Source organism: Mesoplodon mirus (assembly GCF_964341445.2).
Source record: "Mesoplodon mirus genome assembly, chromosome: 5".
NCBI classification, from domain to species: domain Eukaryota; kingdom Metazoa; phylum Chordata; class Mammalia; order Artiodactyla; family Ziphiidae; genus Mesoplodon; species Mesoplodon mirus.
In genome coordinates this window covers 106,914,414-106,933,439 of record NC_138980.1, presented here as the reverse complement: position 1 = coordinate 106,933,439, position 19,026 = coordinate 106,914,414, and the positions used below count along the sequence as shown (strand labels likewise).

At 39.0% G+C, this 19,026-nt stretch overlaps 1 protein-coding gene across 1 annotated transcript in view; it reads right to left on the bottom strand.

Moving 5' to 3' along the window:
- The window catches only part of ELL2 (elongation factor for RNA polymerase II 2), a 75,017-nt gene that overhangs the window by 13,749 nt on the left and 42,242 nt on the right, over positions 1-19,026 (bottom strand). Inside the window, exons 3-7 of the mRNA XM_082620955.1 lie at positions 16,880-17,001; positions 11,774-11,937; positions 4,084-4,343; positions 1,238-1,362; positions 992-1,079 (exon numbers count right to left, since the gene is read on the bottom strand). Coding sequence (XP_082477081.1) covers positions 992-1,079; positions 1,238-1,362; positions 4,084-4,343; positions 11,774-11,937; positions 16,880-17,001 — 759 coding nt within the window. The remainder of the gene's footprint in view (positions 1-991; positions 1,080-1,237; positions 1,363-4,083; positions 4,344-11,773; positions 11,938-16,879; positions 17,002-19,026) is intronic.

The window sequence follows — 19,026 nt, the reverse complement described above, 5'->3', positions numbered from 1 at the left end:
TCCAATGTAATACTGTGGCTAAAACTTTAGCTTGAAAGAAAATAATAGTTAATCATCACATTAATTTATTCTGTGTTGAATTTAGGGCCACTGATCTCACACCTAGTACACAATTAGATCAGAGTATAACTAGCTTTATAGTAGTTGGCATTTGAGGCTTCTGTAGACAACATACATGCAAGGACAGAATTGCTTTTATTTTGTTCCTCCTCTGTTCCTCACAATAGGTTTCTAACATTTTCTGACATGTGAATAGCCTTTTGCCCAGGGCACGCTAACTGTTCTGCACACATCTGTCCTGCCTCCCTAAGCCTTGGGAGGGGGGTCCAGAGAGAGGAGCACTCTGTCAACAGCACTGGGGTAGAGCGGTTTGTCTCACTGCCAGTCTCAAAGACCTGAGAGTTCAAGGTCGTCTGAGAACCAGGTGGGCTTGACCTCTTATGTTGCCTAGGATCTCCCCATCTTTTTCCAACTGAATCTTTTGGGGGAAACTCTAAGCTGGAATGGAGTCTCAGTGGAATATTCTGATTGGGATCTAATCAAAAAGTACTTTAAGAAAACATATGGAAATAGCAGTTTTTTATTTGCTTATTTTAAAAACATTTTTCCCCAAGAATATTTTTCTAGAACGTGCTTTAGGCAAATTTAAATATCTTCTATTTTCTATATAATCTAAGACTGGATATGGGACTGGATAAGTTAGTGATCAAATGGAAAAGTAGATAATCTTAAAACAAAACGTGAACTTCTTGGATTGAAAATCAGAGTGGACATTAAGTACCTTGACTTAATGTAGTGTTATATGGTGAAAAAGAGTTCAGGGCTGGGAGCTGGGACCTGAATTCTAGAGTAAGCTCTGCCATGAACTTTGGGTAGGGAAGCTGTGTGGCTTTTCTGGGTCTCATTTCTCTCACGTATAAATCAGAAAACCTGAACAAGGTGGCCCCTAAAGTCCACTTCAGGGCTATGATTATATAATTTTATGCAATACCTGAGGAGAAGATGCAGTGTCTCTACTAGAACATACAGGAGATTCTGAACGGCTGGTGCTGGCAGCATTCTGAGATGGATTTAGTTTTCTGGAAAGGACACACATGTTCCAGTTAGGGGGACAATTTTCAAATGTTCATGATAGAAAGCCTACCCTTGCTTCTTTTTTCCCATCTCAACACTAAAATAACAATGACTATAATAATCACTTATTTGCATAATTTTTAAAGGAAGAAAAATAACGTACCTCGAGAGCACTGACTCTAATGACCGTCTGTCTATTTCATTATATCCAGGCCAATCTCTTTGGAGCTCTTTAAAAACATAATCCTTTAAGGTGTATGAGAGGTCCTTAGGATTCAGATTGGCTACCTGGTACATGGTATGAAAAGACAGCATTAGTTCTTTTTGCTATTTCTTAACCTAAAACAGGCAACCTTTTGGATTTATACTGAAAATAACTATATCAAATGGCTCCAAAGGGACTGCTAGCTTTGCATATGCCAGATCTCAATAAATGCTTTTTGACTTCATTTGGGGAATTAAATAAAACTTTATATACATAGTTAAATATTTTTTTCCTGGATGGCCACTGCATTTGTTAAATAGTAATCCTACATTATGCAAAAAGTGGAGGAAGATTTTTTTTTTAATCATTTTTTTTTCTAGTCAAAGGAATCCAAAACAGTTTTCTTAGTATCTTCATTATTTATTTCTGGCTATTAATTCCATTACTTTTGAGTTACAAGTCCTTGATCACTTGTATTAAGTAGAAACCAAACAGTGCCCATATGTTGGTTTACAAACGTTCCCTTCCAGTAATCAACAGAAATTATCTCCATAAACTATCAATTCTGATAATCTTGTCTGTCATCTTCTTGGCTTGCTAAGCTTGCTCGTTATAGCTGCCAGTTCTCCTGAAGAACCACTTTTTCAAAGTCCTTGAAATTCCCCCAAACCAATAAACGGAAACAGAAACCAAAATAACCCCCAAATTACTGTTATTATTTGCAAGTGTAATCTTGTCTTATCCCTTAACTACGGTTCCTTGCGCATCCAGGCCCAGGATCCATTACCAACATGAATGTATGGATTCAGGGGCCGAACCAAGAGTCATTTTCAAGGCTGGCAGAAAGATATTCTTCTTTTCATTTCCTACTGGAATGGTCTTTTTAATAACGTCACTTCTTTCTGTGTCTTTTAAAAGTACTATAAAATATAATATGATAGTTTATGCTTTTCTCACAGCTCAGCTGAATACTAACATTAATGTTGATGCACAGTAGAAAATGATAGGCTTATCTTAAAATTCAACTTTGCAAATAAATTAACATGAGATACAACCAGATTTCTCAAAGTGGAATAAATACAACTATCTTACAATCTATATTCTGCTAGCTCCTAAGTTATAACTCCAGCTTCAACTGTCCTCTGGACACCAGACTCTTATATATATATATATAACTACCTACTGAATATCCATCTCCATTTAGATATGTCTAATAGACATCGTCAAAATAGCATGTATGTAAGACAGGATTCCTGATTCCTCTGCATACTCTTGTTCCTTTTCCATCCCTCCCCATCTCAGTCAATGGCTCAGTATCCATTCAGTTGCTCCATTTAGTTGGTCTGGGGTGAAATCCAGGAACTGGCATTTTAAAAAAGTTCTCTAAGGGATTCTAATATGGAGCTAGGATGAGACTATGCTCTAGATTCTATCAAATAAACAACAGTAATGACACTCATATCCCACTTGCTCAGGAATTAAGTATACCTACATTTAAAAATTATATCTATACACATATTCATGATCACATGACTACTGACATACATCAGTAGCAGCCTCTGGGTGAACTGCCTCTGCCATCATTTTGCCCTCTCATCCTCTAACCTAGGAGGTAATTTACAACCTTTCTGGAGATTCAGTCACCAAATATTTTGACTTATAACCTGAACCTCCCCCCTTCCCCAAATAAAAAACTGAACACACACACACACACACACCCCTATACCCTCATCCTCATTCATTCTTTCATCCTGTCTCTTGAGCTCTTAAAACTGCTATGTGACAAATGGGTTTCAATTAAGTGTTTCCAAAAAGTGCTCAAATGACTTAATAAGATCCCTGAAATTGCCAAAGATACCTTGGGGATTGGTTAACCCAGAACTGGAGATTATGGTTTCACTCTTTCATGACACTTGGTATCATGTCTTGAATATAAGAGAAAACAGATGAAAAGGACTTAAAAATGTTATTCTTTGAATAATACATGAAAACCTGCAGGTTTATTTTATTTTATTTTTTAATGATGAAATTTAAGAACAACTTTGGAAATGTTACTGCTTTAGAAAAAAATAAAGAAAGTAGACTTCCATTTCTGGTGGACTTGAATACTAATCAACATTTATGACACAAAGTCATTCTCAAAAATACAGGAAGCTACAGTCTGACGAACTGTTGATTTTAACAAAATTCCTTACTTTTATACTTAAGCTTGTGATTATACAGTAACTGATCAGTGCTAATACTTTACATATTCATATCCTTTAATGAAGACAGGTGACTGATTTCAGCATACCCAATGGTTGAAAAAGGCAGAGTATTACAGGCGAAAACAGCATGCAGGGCAAGACACATTCAAAACTATTTAGCAGGTAAAAATATTCTAGCTTATACCGACCAAAGACCAATAAAAACACATTGTATAACTTCACCTACATAAACCAATAAAAATTATGGCAATAGTTCAGCGGATTCAAGACTAAAAGCAGATAACCAAAACTTCGTTTACTTTTTTTTAATGGAATTTCAGGGCAAAGTTTGTTGAACCCAAATGAAGATAATGACTCGAAACTTGATAATTCAGAAGGCTCTAACTTATAAAACCTAGTATACATGTCTACATTTCAATTAGTTTTTAATTAAGTGTTTAAATCAAGATGATTTAACTTAATATTCACATATCATTGATCAAAACGAGCCTGAAATTTCTCTACCTCAATCATAATGATAACAACAGCAACAAGCCTTCTCAAATGAACTCCCCAACAAGAAGGTGAGCAGAAGGAACTCTCTCCAGCTGTCCTCACCTGTTGCAGAATTGCTCCAAGGGAGTTCTTGTCTTTCTGATTGACACCGTCTTTCTGCAGTCGAGCTAGCAGCTCAGGTTTCTTATAGGCCTTCAGTGCCAGTAAGTGAATCACCCTGTCCCGATATGGCCGCTGAGAAACACTGCTGCTGCTATGTGTCTTTCGAATGGTATTTGCAGGGTTCATGGGGGTTGATCTTTTCCTCTCAGGCACTGCATCTGCAACAGCTTGAGGTGCTTTCCGAATTTGCACTCTTTTCCCTAAAGTCCAGTAGAAATGACATTGTTACACATTTGCGGGTGATGATATAATGAGCATCTCAATTTGCACAACTCTGATTTAGGTACCTCTTCATTCTGGAAGGAATAAAGACTTCATATTTCAGTTTTTACTTTAAAAAGATATGCAAACAGAAAGCATTCTGAATAAATGGCCTAAAATGTGGATTCAGAATTTTTTGACAGAAGCATTTATTGGAATAAATATGTATTATAAAAATATTTTGGCCACTTAGCTATACACACGGATAATAATTAGTGACACACACCATAGCAACACACTGGAAATTTTAAGGTTGTAGGCATTTGATGTTAAGTGGAAATAAAGTAATCTCCATGCTCACCTGTGCTACTTACAGAACTTAAACCTACATATTGTATGTCATTTCGTTGGCAGATATGAATACAACGAATATGTGAAATGTGAAAAATACCTGTCTATCTCACTAAGGACACACTGTTGGCTGAGCTCAGTCATTAGCTTAATTTCACAGATTCAGAAGCCACAGAGAGGAGAGTCGGGCATAATTTGGGGTCAACATTCACCAGGGCATTCATGGGTGATCTTCCTTTTCAACAGACATAACATACTCTAGGAGTCAAAAAGCAAAAACAAAACCAATCAACCAACCAACCAACCAACACAGTCTAAGAGGGCCAGACAAGCAGATCTCTCCTCTGTGGTGCTGAGACTACAAGGTGAGTTAGAGGAATGGAAAGTGGTAAAAGCAGGCATTCACACCATTTCTGCACAGGCCAGTGCCATTCACATAATTAACACACTTTCTGCTTAAACTTAACAATGACAAGTGTTTGGCAAGTGGCTATTTCTAGAAAATACTGTGGGCTGTAGTGACCTGAATACTATATGGATGTGTGAAGCCATCAGTACATGGCTGGTCACTGACAATACCTGGTAACCATTCCTTGCTGAAGAAAGAGAGATTAGAATGAAACTGTATTAGACCCTCACTTTATGATTTCTGAAGTGAAATCTCATACGTCACTACTAAAGCCTCCAACTCTATGCGCATTGGTTAAAGAGGGGGAAGAACTGGTAATGACATACAAGGTGGAACAACTGCATTAGGGACAATACTAGCAATTAGAAACAATGGATAAGTAAAAGCAGTCTCTAAAGTGCTGTTGGCTTGGGTGAAAACAGCTTAATGGGGCTTTACTGAATAGTAGTTCTGTCCATGCTGGGTTCCCAAGGCCTGGCCAGAGGGGCTGTTTGTTTGATACAATCCTACCTAAAGGAGAAAGAAAGGTCTCACTGGCTCTTATATTTCTTTACTATCTGGAGGTAACCAATTGTAAATATCAGATCAAAATACTGCACAACAAAGGAACTCAACATTAAAGGGTCACTGCCCAGTGGTAAGAAAAGTTATTAAATTAAGGTACAATTAGAGCTTTGGAGATAGATTTAGATCTGTTTTCTGTATTTTTCTTAATTCAGAGATAGTTAGATCAATGTCAGATGTGCAGGGAACTAATATTTATCTTGCACCAATTATGGGATGGGGGAGGGGCACCGTGCTAAGAGCTTTACACGTATAAAGTCTCATAAAGTAACCCGATGAGGTAGGCCTTCGTCCTATTTCACAGATGAGAAAACTGAGGATTTCAATGGGATAAGCTCAAATAGTAGAGTGTTGACTTAGCATTTGGAAGGTTCTGTGATTAATATCCAAATTTTCCTACTTGTACTTCTTTGTTGGAAAGGTTTTATGAACAAATGCCTAATGTCTGCCCTTGCTTCATGTTGGGCTGCAAGCTTCCTGTAGGCAGTGCTATGGCTGCTTTGTCTATCAGCAGACCTAGATTTTGATGACTTGCAAAGTGAAATGACCAGCAAAGTGTCAAAGTGAATGACAGCAAGTGAACAAGCAGACAGAGGAGCAGAATCAAGGTGGCCTGTCCTGTATTTTTGCACATTACCAGGCTGCCAGAGTCTGAAGACACATTGAAATTTCTAAAGTGGCAATGGCAAACCTTCCAACCCACCACTTCTCAGTTGCAATAGTGTCAGCAAACAGTACTACTTCCTTGAACTTTCAATAGGAATTTTTGGAAAGAAAGAATAGAGTTAGGTCAGACAAGTTTAGGAAACGCTATAAATTCCACACTCCCCTCCCCCCTGAAACCTGTTTAACTTCCACTTCCCCAAACCAAGCTGACTATGGATCCCTCTCCCACACTCGTCTCTGGGGAGGGGGATGAGAAGAGAATCATTTTTAACTAGACTCACACACACCATGACTGGTCATTTAGAATGAATTCAGGCCAGCAAGGAAGGCAAATACAAATAAAAACAAAAACAGGACTATCACTGTGTTGCAGGCTGCCCTACCCCTTTTGTAGGTCTCACCAACCTCTGGTCCACAGTCTCAAGAGAGCCCCAAGGTCTCCTGAGTTTACCCCACCCTCCCAAAGTAGACATAGGGCTACCAAATAAGGGAGGTTCACTTTGCCCTTAAAAGGGATCAAAGTATGATGTCTAACAAGAAATTAGAATCTGGGCAGGGATGTGACAGCACCGGAGTCTCACCTGGGGCCTAACGCTAGGCTATCATTGGTCCATGAATCTCCTACCCACAAAACACTCACTTCACCTTTACCTCATTTTAAACAGCAAGTTGTAGAGTAACCCATTTCTTTCAAATGATGAAAGAAGAATCCAGTCACACTGGGCCACAGAGTTTTGCACAAAGATCACTTGCTCCCTGCCTCCCCATCAATTTGTGCCTATTCAACCAGGAAGGAGTCCTCTGATTTAAGGTAAGAAAGGCTATAAATGAAGAAAACATTAGTACTCTAAGCAGTTACAGAATTGAGATGCTAAAGCAAAAAAGCAGGAAAGTGTGGTTCAAAGTGGGCAGAAGAAAGGCTTTATTTTTATTTTTTACATTTGCCTCAGGAAAGCCCTTTTAATAAAGCCTGTGGGAGAACCTAATTCTCTTCCCAGACCCAACTGCTAATCAATTCCCTGGGCTCCTTATATAAACAGCAGCAGCGGGTCAGACAGAGTTGGGTAATCTGGGACTATATCTGAACTGTTTTGTTTCATAACAAGGAGTCCACTGCTAGCTTCTCCATTTAATATGAGATGGTAAAAGTACTTAGCCCTCCGTCTAATGACTCTGAGTAAACAATCTGAAAGGAAGGTGTTAAAACAGACCGTCAGAAAGAGCAGGGACAGCAACCGTCTTCTGCAGTTGTTTTTCTGTTCTGTGGAACCTAACTAAAAGCCCTGGCGACACTGACCCAAGGTTTTAAAAACACTGGCAGGACCTTGACAGTGGTGTGACTCTGTCATGGTTAAATACATAATCCACTGCAATGGAATCCATCTCCACTACTTAGCATTTGAGATCACTTCTTCAAAAGGTTTACTATCAAAACATATATAAACAACAGTCATAGACTGTTAGAACTACAAAGGAACTTAGATGTTATTCTAAGTTCAAAACCCCTTATTTAATTTATTTTTTAATAAGTTTATTTATTTATTTATTTTTGGCTGCATTGGGTCTTCGTTGCTGCGGGCAGGCTTTCTTTAGTTGTGGCGACGGGGGGCTACTCTTTGTTGTGGTGCCGGCTTCTCATTGCGGTGGCTTCTCTTGTTGTGGAGCGAGGACTCTAGGTGCACGGGCTTCAGTAGTTGTGGTACACGGGCTTAGTTGCTCCACGGCATGTGGGATCTTCCGGGACCAGGGCTCGAACCTATATCCCCTGCACTGGCAGGCGGATTCTTAACCACTGTGCCACCGGGGAAGCCCCAAACCCCTTATTTTAATATTTGAGAAAATTAAGGTCTCCAGATGTTAACTGATTTGTCCAAGGTCACTCAAACATGTACTAATATCAAAAATAAGGAGGATGGGGGGAAAAGTTGGGAAAACTGGAAAAAGGATCCTAGAAATTAGGTTGGTTGGGTTATTTTATATACCTAAATAGATATTAGGTATATAGAATAACCAAAATTTACAATTCAATAAATTTCCAGAATTTAGATAGGAGTCAGTGAGCAGACTTAAGATACTGGTAAACCAGAAGTGATAAGTTTTTTTTTCTTTTTTTTAAACAAAGGGGAAGGATTATAACAACACAACAATGCTCATCATTGATATAAATGGCATAAGTAGAACTGGAAATATTACTGAAGAAATGATAACAATGTTTTCCAGGTTAAAGCTTCTCCTGTGCTCCTCTCCAGGCAAAATAGGCCTTCCCCCACTCCCACCCCAAGCCCACTAAAGGGTCACAGAAACTTACATTCCTGGTTGCCTAGGCAAGCTGACCTCTAAGAGCACAGCCTTCCCTTCCTTACACTGGGCTTGTGCCCTAATTCAAATATCAGAGGACTGGATGATGCCACCATAACCCCCACAGTGAGACCAACATTATTCCTATTTGTCCTCTACTCGGGCTGACACTATTGAAAGAAACCTTGCTCTGCAGAGGCTTCTAAGCTGGCAGAGGTCAGCTTTTGGTATCATTTTATATGATATATTCAATTAAGAACTAAAGAGGTATCTCCTATTGTCTTATGAAAAAACATAACTTGTTAATGAGGCCAAACTCTTATCATTTGCTATTTGCTGATACCAACAACTTGATATGTAAAATGGAGAGGCAATCATAACCCAGCTCATGGGGTGATTGTGAGATTTAGATGAATAACTACATGTAAGGTGCTAACCAGTGCCTTGTGCATCGCAAGCACTCAGGAAGTGCTGAGTAATATTAGTGTTGAAGGGTGACCGACTAACATTTTAAAGAACTGGATGGGTCAGTTTTGAGATATTGAAAAAAGCAGAAGGATACAAACTGAGCTGCCTGGAAGGAAAGAAACATGGTAAAGGCCTGGCAATGGATAAAGTTAGAAGAAAAAGATCAAAACATGCCATAATAAAGAAGAGTAAAAAAATCAAAAAGAAACACCAGAGAGCTTCCCTGGTGGCGCAGTGGTTGAGAATCTGCCTGCCAGTGCAGGCGACAGGGGTTCAAGCCCTGGTCTGGGAAGATCCCACATGCCGCGGAGCAACTGGGCCCGTGAGCCACAACTACTGAGCCTGCGTGTCTGGAACCTGTGCTCCGCAACAAGAGAGGCCGTGATAGTGAGAGGCCCGCGCACTGCGATGAAGAGTGGCCCCCACTTGCTGCAACTATAGAAAGCCCTCACACAGAAACGAAGACCCAACACAGCCAAAAATAAATAAATAAATAAATAAATAAATTTTAAAAATTAAAAAAAAAAATATATATATAAAAAGAAAGAAACAGCAGAAAAGCCAATCCGGATACTAGTCTTTTGCTCTACTGTATTCAGAATTGATTAGTCTTTTCTTAGGAGTGGTGTGTGCAGTTTGGAATTCTGAGGTGAAGAACTGGAGGCAGTCCAGAGGAGAGCAATAAAAATAATTAAAGGCTTGGGATACAGGCCATATTAAGGAAAGTTAAAAGGAGCTGGGGTTACTTGACCTAGAGAATAAAGGGCTGAGGAGGTTAATGACAAGATTTAAGACCAGAGAAGAACACTGCTGTGATGGTGAGTAGCCCAGGGCACAGAGGACACAGCACACAGGAGAAGGTTAAACAGAGCACTTGGCTGGCAGAGGTCACTGTGGGGCTCTGCAGGGAGGAACATATGTTTGCTCCTCTTAAAATGGTATAGATGTAATCTGGTTCAGATTTAAATTTAGATAGCCTCAAATTCTATGTGGTCACTCTAAAAAATGTATATAAATTATTTGTAGTGCCTATAAGAAACCCTGCAAGTTCCAAAATTCCCATACCATCAGGGCATGTATGGCCTGCATAATTCTGGGTGTTGAAAAGTCTCTTGTGTAAGCTGTACCGACCCTATCAAAACAAACAAAAACACATGAACATAGGGGACGCCCAAGGATCTTTCAATGGAAAAGTACGGTGATCATTGCTAATTTTCAAGCTTTGGAATAAATCAAGGTGAAGGTTTTCAGATAGTTATGTTGGGAAGAAAAAAAATCATTTTGATTGCTGGAGTCTTCTATTCCTTTGTCAAACACACCAATTTGTCTTACTGTTTATAAATTGGTGGTATTGGACTTAAAAAACACTCTCAAAGCAATAGGGACAGCAAATTCATAGCTTGCACTTAAATTTAAGAGCAGCAGATCTTATACATTTTAAAAACAATTTGAGATTTAGCCTACTAAAGTTAATTAAGTTACCTATGAGAATAAAGAAGAAAGAAAGGAGGTTGGAAGTTGTTACCTCATTCAGCAGGAAAGAGAAGATGAAAAATCTCATTGCTAGTAACTTACTGGGCAGGGAACTGGGCCCCGTGGGTACAGATACCTGGGGAAGCCATGAATTGTTGTTAAACCAAACTAAATGTATCTAAGCTAAGCACCAAGTCCCAGGAGCACTGGCTCTGTTCCAAAGAAATACTTATTAAAGATACTAGTGGAGCTTCTCAAAGCTGAATGTATTGTAGCTGGGTCAGCAATGGGAAAATACAGAAGTAGAATTATACCAAACCATGGAAAGATGTTGATTAAGGGATCTGGTTATTCAAGAGACTTTTTGTTAGCATTTACATTTTCAAATTAATATCCTTTCATCATTTACTATCCAGTGACTTGTGTTATTAAACTGACCGAGGCCTCATAGAGCTCATCCTCACTCTGGGTGTTTCTCTCTATTACTGTTAATAGTCACTGTGAATTAACTCTTTAAAACTGTCAGGGTCACTGCTTGTAAAGGAGAAACTCATCTTGCTGGTCTGGTCTTAATTCCCCTCAATTTGATGGATATTTGAGTGAGCTGATGATAAAGGTGTTGGGGGTAGGGCAGGTTCTTAATTAATGGAGAGATGAGGATCCATAATTGAGATGACATCACAATTGAGGTACCAAAGAGGCATCACCCTAATGCTTTGCTATAAGCACATTTTATACTTTTGCATAAAACCTCCTTGTTGTGCAAAGATCCTTTGAAGTTCTGCTAATAGAAAACTCATAAGTTCTACTAATAGATTTTACTATAAAAATAACTCTCCAGAAGTACAAAATAAGAACTATACTGTCCACCACTGAAATTACATCATCCAGTGACAAAGAAAACACAACTGTACCACTATTACAAACTCACATAGTAAAGTAACTTGAGCAGATCCCAGTATTGTAAAGTAATAACAAATGGCCAATAGAGGATCTGGGATTTATGAAAGAAAGAAAACTTTTCAATCTCTTCAATTTATCAGCAGTATGAAGAGAATAAATGACTTTTGACCATGTTTTTCAAAGTGTTCTGAAAACTAATTTCTGTGTTTTCATTAAGTAATATTACCAATATTTACCTAGAGTGATCTTGAATTATTCCAATCAATCAGCAAGAAGGAGAAAGGTATCTATACAAACCTACATATGGTCCACCAGGTTTGATAACTTTTGTGCTTCGGTTGCGGGATTCCTCCTCTGCCTGGGTCATTCTTTCTCGTGTCATCTGATACGAGTCATTTGTTGCACACACTGTAATTTTATCTTGTATAAATCCCAGGCAATTGAGCTGGGATGCTCCAGAGCTGTCAGGTAAGATGGTGCCTTGTTAGATATGTCCCACATTTTGCATAATAAAGGCAAGCAGAAATTGTATAATCCTAAAACCAGCAGCTTTAATAATAACTTTGCAATTCAAAATAACTAATATTAGTCATTTTAAAATGTAAAGCTTACTTAAAAATTTTTAAGTTTCTCCTCTTCATTTGATATCACTTTTTTTTTTTTCCATATTCTGGATAGAATGGGTGAAATGAGATCTTAGAGACCAAATCCATGAAATGTTGGGAAAAAAAAGAATCAGTACTTGGAATGAAGACCAGAGTCTTGATGGGCACTGTAGTTCTACTGTCATTTTTAAAAGAATTACCTACCACTGATGTGAGAGATGTTAAAAGTTTACTTTTAATGGAACCATAATATGTATGCTTTAGAACTGACTAGATGAAACAGACCCACCATAATAATGCTTTTTATTTTTAATAAGATATTAAGTTTAAGGCTAAAATACTGCCAAATATCATAGTTTAATTTATTACTATTCACCCAAATACCCTAAAAAATTTTAAACTTTATATTTACCATTGTTAAATCTCTATAAGATGATCTTTTGATATAGCAAATACTGAAAAATACTGGACAGGAGATTTTTGCAGAAATATTAAAAAAAGAAACCTTTTATTTACACAATCACGAATATTAACACTGGCCAGGAAGACGGCTCTGTATTCAAAGTATTATGCTAATATTAGGGGATTATGGTAACAGTTATGCTAGTATTTTAAAAAGAAATTATTATGGCCTTAAAACAGACTAGAATGTAGAAGTAATGAAAATGTCACTACAGGTCTGATATTCTATTTCTAAACTTACTTGGAAGTAGCTTTGTTATGATGCTAAGAAATAAGGGTTGATAAAATTTTTGTAAGTTGCTAATAACTGTCTGTACAAATGCTATTTTAAAAAAAATCAGTTTGTTCATCTCATAAATATTTATTGGGCAGAGACTGTATGCCAGGCAATGTGTGAGGTACCTGGGCTGTGACAAGGACTGACAGATGGGGTCCCTCCTTCAAGGAGCTCTCTAATGGGTGACAAGGATGAGCACACTGGAAATTATGATGCAGTGTGACAAGTGACAGGGGACAGGGAACCCCCAGGAAGGTACTTCACCTGGACTTGTGGGCAAGGCAAAGGCTTCCTAGAGGAAGTGGTGATTGAGCTGATCTAGAGGGATAACTAGACAAGCGGGAAGGACAAAAGTGTTCTAAAGGGATAACCAATGTGTGCAGGCTGAGAGGAAACAAGGAGAAGGTTTTCAGCTTGACCAAAGAGAGCTGGCAAGAACAATTAGAGGTGAGGCTGAAAAGAGGGTATAAGAAGTGCATCACACAGGGCTTTGGAGGTCATAGTATAAATTTTGGACTTTTCCCCAAGAATAACAGAGACTGAAAACAGTCTATTTATTCCGTAGAAAAATCAATCTGGATGAAGAACAGATTGGAAGGAAGGGGGCACTCTTGTGAAAGCAGGAGACCAGTTAAGAGGCTATTGAATGATTACAGACAAGAAGCAATGGCTTGAACCAGTGTGAATGCAGAACAGTAAACAGATTCCAGAGATAGTGAGGAGGCAGCATTGACAGGATTTGGTCAGAGATTAGCCAGGGCCTGGGGGGGGGGTGTCGGGGGGGGGGGGTGTCGAGGGTTAAAGATTGTGCCCAGGTTACTAGGTATGTGGAGCTGCCATGTGAGACACCGGAGTACGGATGGGAGAGAGAAAGTGAATTCAGTGTTGGACATGGTTGGTGACTTTGAAGAAGTAAGGAGCAGTCTCAGGAGGGAATGGACTGTGAATAACACTAATATTTAAAATAATCAATAGGAAGATAAAAAGGCCGCAGGAGACCAAAGAGGTAGAGGGAAATTAGAAGAACAGTGTGTCATGGAAGCCATGGGAATAGAATACTTCAAGAATCAGAGAGTGGTCCACAGTGTGAAATGTTGGCAACAAGTCCAGAATAATAAGGAACCCATAAGCATCCCCTGGGTTCATGGGCAAGGAGGTAAAGGCTCTCTTCGGGGAGCGTATTTCAGTGGAATGGTGGGGACTGAAGCCAGACTTCGGGTCCAGAAGTGAGTATAAGGGAGGCGGTTTTTGTTTTTGTTTTTTGCGGTACGCGGGCCACTCACTGCTGTGGCCTCTCCCGTTGTGGAGCACAGGCTCCGGACTGCGCAGGCTCAGCGGCCATGGCTCACGGGCCCAGCCGCTCTGCGGCATGTGGGATCCTCCCGGACCGGGGCACGAACCCGTGTCCCCTGCATCGGCAGGCGGACCCTCAACCACTGAGCCACCAGGGAAGCCCCATTTTTGTTTTTATTGTCTTTTTTTAATGAGGCCTACTTGAGCTGAAAAACCAGTGAAAGGAAAGGAAGGGGTAGGGAGGGAGGGTGAGTAGGAAGAAAAGACTGCAGTAGAGAAAAGTCTGCAGTGTGAAGGTCTGGTGGCAGGAAGTTTGAATTTCAACATCTCCCCCTATTATTTACTAAGTAATTTACATAGTGAGAATAAGCTGAACCTATTACCATTCACAATGAAGATACAGTTTTCACCATCCAAGGTCAAGAAACAGATCTTTACATGAAAACAAAATAGAACCATAAACCCTGTGGGCAAGAAGGTACTCTCCAGAATTCTCCACTCATCCCTTTTGAACTTAGTTACCTTAAAAGTTTAAATACTTTGACATATGTGTATAAATGTTCCTACAGTCCTTCTCTAGCCTAGCTCACTGTTTCCTATACTTGAGTATGCATTACTTACAGAGCTGTATTATGTAGTTTCACTAGGCCTGTGAACGGGCAGATTCAAGGAATTTTTGAGTGTGGGATTTCCACCATCTTACATATGAGAAAAGTGAGGCCCAAGGAGATTTAAAAAGAAAGATAAGAAAGGAGACTAGTTGATATATATTTTTTGAACATCTACTTATGGAGCTCAGCCAACACTGTAAGACTGGAAAATGGGTGTAAGAAATCCCCTGCCCTTAAGGATTTTGCACAACTGTAGGAGAGACAAGATATATGGAAAATAAAAAATCAAACTGAATAGAAAAGGTGGAGCCAGATTATAAAAAGGTTTTCTTGCCAGGATGAAAACTGGAACTCTGAGTGCTTTTGTTTTTATGATGGCAAATTTCAATTTATATTCATACTACACTTGGATCATACGAATGTATTTATGATAATTTTCTCACAATAATTGTTTCTTTTCTGTTGGCACATCATGTATAGTTTTGTAAAGTGACCTTAAATCTTTCTCCAAACAAGGTAGAAATAAACACACAGGGTATTTATGATGTAAGGGAGAAACCATATTACCTATGATAGGCCTGGTTTTGAAGAGGGAATTAAGTTCCTTAATGAAATTCCTAATGGGACATAGTTCAACTTGATGTCAAAACGTTCTCACTGTACTAAAATAATTCTCTTAAGACAAGTGTTACAGGTAATGGCACAATTAGAAATTGGTGTGCCCTGTGGTGTGTAAAGAACACTGAAGTAGGAGTTAGAACTCAGTTCTCATTCAGCCCAGTCACTAACCAACCAGCTGTGCAACCTGTGAAGTGAAGGGGTGAAACCACACAATCACCGAGGACCCTTGTACTTGGTGATTCTATGATCTATTACAATGCTGTCCCACAGAAATTTCTGCAATTTAAAATGTTCTGTGTTTGTGCTGTCCACTATGAGAACCACTAGCCATGTGGTTATTTAGCCTATAATATGTAGTTAGTATGAGTGAAGAACTAAATTTTAAATTTTATTTCATTTTTATCAGTTGAAATGTAAATAGCCCCATGTGGCCAGTGGCTATCACCGTGGACAGTGCAGAAAAGTCTACAGAGTCTAAAACACATGCAATTTATACCAAAAAATGTAAGTTTGGGGGAAGGCAATTTTTAGAAAGCAAAATTAACATATACTCAGGGAAAATGGCAGATTAAGATAAAGCAAAAAGTTATTTAGTCGCCTTAAATGGGAGAAGAAATTTAGACCTCTCTCAGTGAAGTGTCTTATTTTGTATCTCTGCCTTCTGTCCTCACTTGGAACACAACTTTCCCTTCCTTTCTCCCACACACAGCAAGCAATTAAAGTTTCAAGTATGACACAGAGGAGAGATAGGGATGGACGGCCCTGGGGGCCTTGGGGAACTTTCGGCCAATGTCAGTGTTTCTCGGGAGGTTGGGGGCTCTAAGGCCTTGTCTTTATCCACAGGCAGAACAAACTCCTACGAGGGGCCGTTCTTTAATCAGAAACAACCACAGCAAAGAAGAGTGAAACAAGTAGCTTATTGTTTACAGAGGACCTAAGTAGATAAGGGTTCCAATGGGTACCCTGGGCTATGGGTGTGTATTTTTGTCTTCCTCCCTCCTTTTTTCCCCTGAAAATCAGAAATGACTGCTATACTGGGGTTAATTTCTAGTTTCCATTCTGCTGCAGAATAAAGATTTTTAAAAACCTATCTTAAAACAAGCCTTGCACAGCGAAGGAGGAAGGGGATATATAAGGCACACGTATATTTTCCTCCTTTATCTATGAGTGTGAGTCCTGAGGATACTATAAAGCACTCTTATTTATATTCAGTGAATAAAAACTTAAAAACCCCTCAAACTTGTCTTTAATTAAAATAAACAAAATAAACCATGTTTTATAGGTATAAAATCTATACCTTAAAAATTCCTCAAGGGCAAGAATCTTAAAATTTTTGTGATTGTATCCCACAGTGACAAATATAATTTCTAGCACATAGTATGTGCTCAATATTTCTCAAATAAATAAACGAGCCCTACCATTCAAGTCAATAAATATTTAGGGAATGACTACCATGTATTTTATTGTAGAATTAAAAAAGAAAACCCTCAAAGAAAAATCATTTTCCCTTCAGCATACCTTGGAACGCACTTACCTGGAGAAGGTTTGCTGGATGCAGTCAAAGCTGCCTTGAGGGTTGTCTTTACCCACATTTGACAAATAGAAGTTAAAGGTATGCACTTCGTTGGGGGGATCATTTTTAGGGATTTTGACAAGCTAAAAGGGGGACAAAGAGAGAAACACCTCAAATTATAAATTTGCTATAGAATGATCTGATGACTGACTTAACTGTTTTTCAAGTGACATTCATTTTTTACCAAAGCCCTCTTGAGCATCTAAATTTATAGCATTTATATTACCAAATCATTCAAGGAATCTGATGAGCATGCTTGGAACTCACCACGTTCTTATTTCCATTTTCTACCCTAAAGTGTCAGTAATCATATCGGCTCAGTAATGAGTTTATAAGAGGAACCCCCTTCTTTTCAAACTAGAAAATGGTTATAGTTCAATGAAGAGTTATTAGTGAACTTGCTAAAAAGCCCTTCCTCTTTTGAGATACACAGGTTCTGCCGTTGGCTACATGGCCCGCTGCTAAATAGCTTCTAGATATTTAGATGGTCTCGAGATAGAGTCCATATCCCAATCTTTTGCTGTCTTATTACATACGCATTTCATTTTAATTCTTACTTCTTGGAGCAATATTTTTGAAGAATAACTAGCAGCATAAGGTGAATACCATAATTACATTCACACCAAAACGCAGCTGGGTGTTTATCCCTGCCCTATGATTCTTGTACTCATCCTCATGTTTACAGAACAAGGTCAGCAGCCTACAGAGATTATTCTGCAGGGCACTCCAAGGCTGAGCCCTAGGCAACACTGTGGAACAGGCAGATGTTTCCTATGCTCTTGCTCAAGGTCTGGTTTCTCTGCTAGATGGGAAGCCCCATAAGTGAAGGGACAGGGTTGCTCTCGATTACTGAACCCCTGTACCGGGTACATTTTCCTGGCACATAGGAGGAGCTTAATAAACATTTTGTGAATAAATGAACTGGAAACTTCTTTCAACTGCTCCACCCTTCCCAGCTCCCAAGACCTTTCTTCCCTTGGGTCTACAGGGGCCACCATGGTGTTAGATGATAATTATGAATAGGATGCTTGGAAAGAAAGTAAAATATGACTTCCTGCTCTCCAGCCTCCAAATATATGGTCCTGGCAATTTAGTAGACAAGCAAGGAGGGAGAAAGTGTTTTCTAATTCTCTTTCTTCTCCTCCAAATCTGCCCTTTACACCAATGAAAGATTAAGACTAAGAGCTAACTGGCTGCCAGATATATATATATCTGGCATATATATATATCACTCATGAATATGCTAGTAAGCATAAGCGTGTATGAACTCTACTTGGCCCTGAGGACATCCTGCAACTCTGATTTGCTCACTCTAAAAAGACTCCTAATCTTTTATCTACAGAAAATAATTTAAAGCCACCAACTCCATCCCACACCCCTCCCCCTAAAAGAGTGAAGAAAGCTAAGAAGGGAGACAATTTGCAGTGTTTGGTACATAGCAGACATGCAATAAATGTTTGTTGAAGGAATCAACGAACAAGGAGAAGAAAAAAGAAAGAAGTCAAAGGTAAACATCTTTTCAAAGGAGATTCATTCAGAAGACCCATGCAGAGCTTGAGAGCCGAAATTTCACCAAAGATGTTGAATATTAGATAATACTCCATAGATCCTCCATCACTCATGAATTTAAACTATCTTTGACTCCCTTTTAAAATTAGTTCTAATTGCTAGAGTAACAAGCTTCTACATTAATTATCCACTCTATAAATTATATCTCTGGGGGGCCCTAAAGTTACTCTTTTATTTCCCCAAATTTCCCCTAGTTCTAAAATGCTGGAACTTTGTGAACAAGTCTTAATTTACTCTGTAAGTATTCATCAGGCTGTCTTATTGGGCATGCAAACTGAACACCTAGTCAGCAAACACACATTGGTGAAATGAAATGGAATGTTTTACTTCTTAATCCTATAGAGATAGAGCAGAGCAGGAGCCAAAGGAATGCTTGTGTGAGATGCAAGGGAACAGCAAGTCTGTCCACAGGCTGGTGTAACAGCGTTCACTGACGTCTGCTTTTTTTCCCTAATAATAGCAGGGCTCTGCTGTCAGAGAAAGGATGTGCCAGGTAGCCCAAAGCTTCCTTAAGGTCTAGGACAGGAAGTAGACAGGTA